Consider the following 8,242-nt stretch of genomic DNA (forward strand, 5'->3'; position numbering starts at 1 on the left):
TATATGTGAGAATGTAATAAAGCAAGTAAGGAAGTATGGGAGAGGCATGATATAGTAGTCTTTAAACAACATAAAGAGAAATCACAGCAAATAATGGTGAACATGGAAGAGATATGCATGTCATGACGGATTTACACAAATAAAGGTGAACGGGAAAGGAATGTGCATGTTAAAAACAAATTAAAATAAATAAAGGTGGAAAAGGGAAAGGATGTGCATGTCATAATAATCCACATAAGCCACGTTCATTATGGTAAGAGCTTAAGTATAAAATTCCCAGCAGAGTCGCCATGCTATCGCGCCCCGTTTTCTCGCGAAAGCAGGTTTCAACATTGTGCAACTCTTTTAGATGGGATATAAAGTGTTAAAAGAGGAAGAGTCGCCACCTAATAATTTTTAAGGTGCATTAGGGTACCTATTTAGGATAACTCTGTTTGACTAGTCAACACCGCCAAAGATGGGGTAAGGGCTCAAATTACCTCAAAGAGAAGGTGTTAGGCACTCTTCGAGCTCCACAACTGTGGGTCTCGGTAGAACTTAAGACTATGTGAATTATAATTAGGCAAGACAAACAAGAGAGTAAGGGTTAGAGAATTCTATTATAACACAATGAGAAATAAGGATTACAAGGATATAACTATAACGGTCTATATAGGATGACTAAATGTATAAAGAAGAAAAGGAGGGGGTCGTAAGTTTTTTAGCCTAATGGATCACCACGTGCAACATAAATAATACTTCGCAACTCCCTTGAGGTAGGTAGTTACTCATATTATTCATCGGGCACAGACTATCATCTCATATTACCCGATTACTATGTTAAAGTTGTTTACCTAAATGCGCTCTAGTTCAATTCTAACTCGTACCCTAGGCGTACACTACTCGTCCCACGCCTATGATCCAGGAGACATTGGACCTCTATTTGGGTGGTTCTAGACTTTACTTAGGATGCTCAAAATGATAAAACTAAAGTGACATACAAAACAAGTAGGACTTCATATAAAGGTAGTTAAAGGCTCAAGTTAGTCTCCACACTTAGACACGAAGGAACGCAAGCAGATTCAGTATTGTGAATAAGCAGTTTCAGAATTGAGATAAAATTAAAGTCATATTAAGCTAGACATACTTTCTATGTGACTTTAAATTCAAACGTACAAGCAGTTTCAGATGCAAGGCACCACTTTAAACCTATAGACATAATTTCCAAACAACTACACAGTTTGAGAGTATTTTGGTATTGCATGCCGATTATTGAGATTGCAACTTTTACTATATAATTTTATAAAATTTTTACAAAACTTGATCATTTCTTGAGGTTGAGAAAATAGAAAAAAATAAACTATTTCATTTGAACTCGTTGAATTTCAAGTACAGGCCAGTTAAGGTGAAGTTACTAACATTAGTGGACTCGTGAGTTGTGACAGTACAGCTGGACCATGAATGCTGGGCCTAGCCTCTTTTAGTTTCAAAGCTTATAAATCCAGTGCAAGGCTCTTTCTGTTCCATGCATGATTTTAATTTCTAGTATAATAAAATCATCAATTCACTCAAATGAGAAAATTCTTATGGAACCGTAAAACTCTCAAGAAAATGTAGCTCATCCTCTAGTGCTATTTATTTCAGAGAAGTACATTTTTCCATGTTTCTGAATTATGTTTCTTATTTCGAAAATGAAAAGCCTCGTTTTAATAGGAAGGATGGTTATTCTCCATGAAAATTAAGGGCACGACAGAGAAAAGAGTAGCTTGTATATATCGACAATATAAAAAATTTTATAGAATATTTAATTTTAAAGTTAAAGAACTGACAGCCAATTGTGTGATAGATTTCACCTGTACTAGACAATACAAGCGATTCTTCACGTCTTATTTTCATTAAATTTCTTTCTTTTATCTCTTTCCCTTTCTGATCTCAAATGATCCATCCTCTCCTTTGTGACTTCTGGATAGTGGTTTTTGACGCCTAAGAAGTTCATGGTATGATAACATGAAGTTGATTGAAAAGAAGCCACGTTAGTTTTGTAGACGGTCGAGTAAGTGTAAAACCCCATGCCACACATTTCATGCTAATCTAATATATTGCACTGTGCTCATACTATATTGGGAAATCTTACGCTTTTTAGTTCTCCTACAGCATGCCACGATTCATCACCGATCATCTCAAAAAAAAAATGAAATAAGAATATACTAGCTAGCCCTATATATTAGCAATGCTCTCTATATAAATTAAACACTCATTTTCATTTTGATAGTGTGGTTTAATTACTTGTACATGTTAGTGTGTGCAAGGAGAGTTAGTATAATATAAGGACACCATGGGCAGCCCTCAACTTCATGTAGGCATTGTAGCTAGCCCAGGAAAAGGGCACTTAATCCCAGTTCTTGTTTTAGGCAATCGACTCGCTGTCTTTCACAATATCAAAGCTACTATCATTATTATCACAAGCAAGAATTCACCTCCCGATACACAACTTCTTAAGACCTTCAATGTCCCAAGAAAACTTATAGACGTTGTCCAAATTCCTCCAGTGGACATCTCCAACCTAATTGATACCGACGCAAAGGTGGTGACACAAATTTGCGTGATGGTATGTACTATACGTTGAAATGTTAACAAAACTTTATTCGTTTTTTATTAATTTAATTTGTTCATGGCCGAAAATATTAAGAGCCCGTTTGGATTGGCTTAAAAAAGGTAGCTTTAATTTTCAGCAGAAATAATTTTTAAGCCAAAAAGTAATAAATAATTGGGGTTACCCAGCTTATTGCTTTTGCCTTGTTTTAAGCGATTTTAAACTTATTTTAAGCACTTTTTAACTTTGTCAAATACTTGAAAAAAAATTAAAAAAAGTTTAAAAGCTGATTTGACCAGCTTAAAAGCCAATCCAAAAACCCTCTAAGTATTGGTCTAGGAGATTCATATATTAGTGTATGACTTTGTTCGTGTACTAGTAAAAGGAGGATAAAAAATTAAATAAAATTACGTGTATGGGCTAGATATACTTTATTCGTCTTAGTTTATGTGGCCGGTTTCGGATTTCGAGAGTCAATTGAGTTTTCCTTTGACCGTGATTATTTTATATACTTTTTAGATATTTAGAATTGTTAACTAGTGTGACTTATAATACTTCTTATTGTGTTATTTTTAAATATATAAATTTTATTTCAAAAAATTTAAAAATTCTATATTCGAATTTACGGTCAGAATTAAGAAGTTTGACTTACATAATTTGGGACAGAGATGATTTAGATCACCAATAACAATTACCCACCTATATATTTCTAGAAATTCTGTTAGCGAAGTTGTGAAAAAGAATCATCCTATCTTCCACTTCTCTCCTAATAAGCAAAATTTTCTAACAGGTACGTCAGGCTTTACCTGAAATCCGAATCGCCATATCAACGATTAAGCCAGACGCTCTCATCGTGGACCTTCTCTCAACAGAAGTCATGACGTTGGTTTCCAGAGAATTTAACATGCCAAAGTACGTATTTGTTCCAACTAATGCATGGTTCACTGCCTTGGCAATTTACAGTGCCAAGGTTCTTGATAAAGAAATAGAGGGTCAATATGTTGACCATGGAAATATCTTGATGATTCCTGGCTGTAAACCGGTTAGACCGGATGATGTTGTTGATGCAATGCTGGACCGGAATGATGAGCAATACAATGAGCACGTTAGGCTAGGAATTGAGTACACTTTATCTGATGGAATTTTAATTAATACATGGGAAGAAGCTGAGTGTGACACTTTGAAAGGGCTTACAGAAAATGAAAGGTTGAAAAGTGTTGTTAAAGTACAAATTTACCCTATAGGGCCTTTGAGGAGAAATGTTGAGGATAAAAATATGGAAAATTGGATTTTGAAATGGCTTGATAAGCAACCTTCAGAGTCAGTTTTGTATGTATCATTTGGAAGTGGTGGAACTCTATCTTCTAAGCAGATGATTGAGTTGGCTTGGGGTTTGAAATTAAGCCAGCAGAGGTTTGTTTGGGTGGTGCGTCCACCGTGTGATGGTGGGGCCGACGGAAGCTTTTTTAATTCAGGACAAAATCCTGAACAGACTGCCGTTGATAAGTCGGAAAAAGAAGAGGATAATGTCAAGTCATCATGCTCCTTATGTCCAGCGCAACACTTACCTTGTGATGGGACACTAGATTACTTGCCTGAGGGCTTTTTGACACGTACACGAGACAAAGGATTGGTGGTTCAAACGTGGGCACAACAAGTAGAAATATTAAGTCACTCGGCAGTAGGTGGATTTTTGACACGTACACGAGACAAAGGATTGGTGGTTCAAACGTGGGCACAACAAGTAGAAATAACCTTGTGATGGGACACTAGATTACTTGCCTGAGGGCTTTTTGACACGTACACGAGACAAAGGATTTTTGTCTCATTGTGGATGGAATTCGACAATAGAGAGCTTAACAAATGGCATTCCCATGATAGCCTGGCAACTCTACGCTGAGCAAAGACTTAATGCCACCATGTTGACGAAGGAACTCAGGGTGGCAGTTCGGCCGGAGTTTTTGCCGACAAAGAAAGTGGTGGGAAGGGAAGAGATAGAGAAAATGGTGAGAACAATAATGCAGTATCCAGAAGGGAAAGGAATAAGAAATAAGGCTAAACAACTTTTAATAAGCGCTGAGAATGCTTTAAGAAAAGGAGGATCTTCATACAATTCAATGTGCAAGGTCCTTAAAGACATTGAAAACAAACTAGTTTCTTAAAGTCCCAATTCTGAAGCTAGCTAAGTAACTACTTTTTTTCTTTTTTTCTTTCAATTTATTACTCTCCAAATAAATAAATAAATAAATACGATTGGCTCATCTATAGTTCGCAGGAAGAATAAACTGATTTGTGGGAATTCAAAATTGCTCGTTTGCTATAGTCTGTCTGTCTACCCGTTGATTAAATACGCTCTAATATATATCTCCTAGAAAGCTTTATAATGTAATTTTTTATTTTACTTTATTTTTGTAAATTTAAGGTTGTATAATGCATGCTTGCTTTAAATTTTACACTGATGCTATATATTTGTAAAGTATGAGTTGTAGATAATAAACTCAGAGGAATATGATCGATCTCTTTCCTTTTGTTTTGTTTTGTACAATCTTTTGTTTGGATCAGTACGTTCTCATCTAAGCACCAGCTTAAAGTTTGGTGAATTTATGGATACTGTTTGCTTTTGGTATAAAAACAAGGAAGATTCAATTATAGCTAATTTATACATATCACCTCATGTGGATGTATATGATAGAGTTACTAAGTTTGTCTAACTAGTTCTCTGGCCTAGACATTTCCGGAACGTAACGTTGAATTTATAGTGTTTGTCAACGTAAGGCCAAAGGTATTGCCAAATATGGAGGGTGAAGAAAGAAAAATTGGCCAAGTAACAACTCTTGTTCTATATGCATCATGATTATTCAACTTATTTATATAATTAAATATATAGCTATTTCAAAAATATTCCCTTGAAAAAGGTCATATAACATCGTTGAGCCACCTCTTATTATAAAGGAATTTTTATATTCCTATACACTATATGAAACTATATTACCCTCCCTATTCAAGTTTTACTATAATTACATTTTATATACCCAATTACCATTTATGTACATTTTAAGGAATTAATGATAATAATTAGTGTCCTAAAATCACTAACGTATCTTCCACCCACTTCCACTCCCCACCTTTCTCTCTCCACATCCCACGCCCCTCTCCCACGTATCTTGCATAAGAGAGTAGCAATTCCACCATTGACAACCATTAAAAAGCTTTGAAGCTTTGAATTCGAATTTGGGTTTTCAAAAAATATTATTGGTTTGAATTGGATATTGTTGCAAAGAATTGGGAATTCTCTCTACGTCTCTTTCTATCTCTCAATCCCTAATTTCAGTAATGTAAAGCAAAGGAAAAGAGAGCAGCAATTCCACCATTGACAGCCATTAAAAAGCTTTGAAGTTTTGAATTCGAATTTGGGTTTTCAAAAATCATTATTTTGTTTGGATTGGGTGTTGTTGCAAACAATTGGGAATATGGTTTGGAGTTTATATCTCCATTTTGAGGGGTTTTGTTAAAGATTAGACTTGGTTTTGGCTGAATTTCAGATAGAAACTCGAAGAAGAAGAAGAAGAAGAAGACGACATTATATACATTATATTTACGAAATTGTAGAAAAATTATAGAAATATTGTAGAAAAATTGTATTTTGATGTTTATATATTTTTTATTTATTTATTTAACTATTGTATGAAAGTTGAACAACATTGTATAAAAATTATATTTAAGTTGTATGATATTGTAGTTGTATATAATTGAGTAGAAATTGTGAGCACGTGATTTTTGTTTCGCACGACAATCGCTCCAAAAGAAATAAGAAATAATGATAATTGGCCCTGCTGTACAAATTTTGGATTTTTACATGGCACTTTGTTGGTTATTTACAATTTTGCCCATTATTACTTTATTAAAACAAAATACAAAAAATGTGTGTGTCATGCATAATTCGAACCGTAATCCGGTCGTTAAATAGAAAATCATAAATAGGCATCTTCGTCCGTGATTTTGATTTGTTTTGATTTTACCTGTTTTGAAATATCTTAGTGTGTGTGCAAATAATTGTATTGAGTGTGTATTTAATTTTAATTTGATTTTTGCTTAGTTTTGTTTTTAAAATAAAATTAAAAAAAAAAAAGATCAGCAATTATTCCGGATTGGGCCAATTTATTAAAATTGGCCCAAACAAACAACGTTCAAACCAGGCCTGCCCGGTCCAGTCCAGCTGATGCCCAGAGAGTCCAAACGACGTCGTATTGATACAGGTTGATCTGGGCCGTTGATCCCAGATTGATCAACGGCCAAGATCACATTTCTCATACCCATGTCGTCCTGAACCCAAATCTACCAACCACACACCTCGAATCCTATCCCACCTTCTCGAATCTTCATTTGAAGATTCGAGTCAAAACTCGGTTTACACCAACCGACCCCAGCTTTACACCAGACACTCCCCAGACCCTCCTCGTGACCAAACCATACTTGGTTTGGTCCGAATCTGATCAGGGAAGCATGAATCCCAGATCTGAGTTTTGGAACTTTGTAGTTCTTCATCACTGGTCCATGTCCGTCCGAGCCAAAGAGATTAAGGTCTAATGGACCTTAATCGAAGTGTTTCTCATCTGAGAAACACTTCGATTAAAGTCCGTTCAGCCTTAAGAAAGGTCTGTCCAAATCCGAGTTCAAACTTTTGACTTTTCAAGTTTTAAGGTGAGTCTGCTTTCTTTCTTTTACTTGTTTTAGTCCGTGTGATTTGTTTTAAAAGTCTGTTCATATTTGTTTTAATTTTATCAACTTTTGTTTGTCCACTTTACCTGAACCTCTGTTTTTGTCTGAATCCCCCCCTCCTATTCTGATAAGGCATATGTATTTGTTGTGAAATTAGTTTGAATTTCAAATTTGTACTGGTTAACTGATTCCTCGAAGTACAGTTCTGTTTAATCAGTATAAGTCGAGTCATGTGTCCTATACTTTTGAATGTCTGATTTTTGGCTACGATTGTGTATGTTAATGCTAATATAGTCGAGTCGACATGTGTCGTCAATTAGTTTCAACTGCCTGAACAAAATAAATCGATTTGCTTTTGTTGAACATTTGCCTGAATCAATTAAGAACCAAGTTCAGTTACTTATAGTTGTTAATATGATTTCAGAAACCTAAGGCTTGATCTGTAATTGAAATCTGAGTTGATGGCATGTGCACTTGTGCACAGCATGTGCATTGTGCACAGCCTGTTTCCTGCATAAAAGGGTTTTTGAGTTAAAAAATGGTTTGACAGCATATGCTGTCAGATATATTCTACTGCCCATACCTTGCTTTAGTTTAAAAGTATTAAACCTTTTAAAAGTTAAGTCTGCCAGGGAATGTTGATGGGGGTTAATACTTAAATAACTAATTGGAATCTGAAAATGTGAAGGCACATGGGAGGGGTGTTGATATATTCTGAACAGGCTGTTAAAAGGGGTAAGGTTAAGGCTTATAAAAGGGGGGCAGACATCTTACTAAAAAAGGAGGAAGGATTGAGAGGTTAGGGAACCCTGAAGAAAAGAGAGAGTTTGAAATAAACACAGATAGAGCATACAGAGATAGAGAGAGACACTGAGAGGGAACACCTGAGATTTCGAATTCTGAAAACAGAAAAACTGGAAAAGATTTCTTTCTGATAACTCAAGCATAATT

At 35.3% G+C, this 8,242-nt stretch overlaps 1 protein-coding gene across 1 annotated transcript; it reads left to right on the forward strand.

Moving 5' to 3' along the window:
* Positions 1 to 1,321: 1,321 nt before the first annotated feature.
* LOC107779492 (anthocyanidin 3-O-glucosyltransferase 5-like) lies at positions 1,322 to 5,007 on the forward strand. Its single transcript, XM_075256779.1, has 3 exons — positions 1,322 to 2,587; positions 3,363 to 4,272; positions 4,346 to 5,007. The coding sequence occupies exons 1-3, from the start codon at positions 2,315 to 2,317 to the stop codon at positions 4,732 to 4,734; spliced, it is 1,572 nt and encodes a 523-aa protein (XP_075112880.1). The 5' UTR covers positions 1,322 to 2,314; the 3' UTR covers positions 4,735 to 5,007.
* The last annotated feature ends 3,235 nt before the right edge of the window (positions 5,008 to 8,242 follow it).

The sequence above is a fragment of the Nicotiana tabacum genome, chromosome 7 (genome assembly GCF_000715075.1).
Source record: "Nicotiana tabacum cultivar K326 chromosome 7, ASM71507v2, whole genome shotgun sequence".
NCBI lineage: Eukaryota > Viridiplantae > Streptophyta > Magnoliopsida > Solanales > Solanaceae > Nicotiana > Nicotiana tabacum.

Coding starts and splice junctions, on each gene's coding strand:
- LOC107779492 (XM_075256779.1), top strand. CDS start 2,315: ATGGGCAGCCCTCAACTTCATGTAGGCATTGTAGCTAGCCCAGGAAAA. Junction 2,588..3,362: donor TGACACAAATTTGCGTGATG/GTATGTACTATA, acceptor ATTTTCTAACAG/GTACGTCAGGCTTTACCTGA. Junction 4,273..4,345: donor AGTAGGTGGATTTTTGACAC/GTACACGAGACA, acceptor ATGGGACACTAG/ATTACTTGCCTGAGGGCTTT.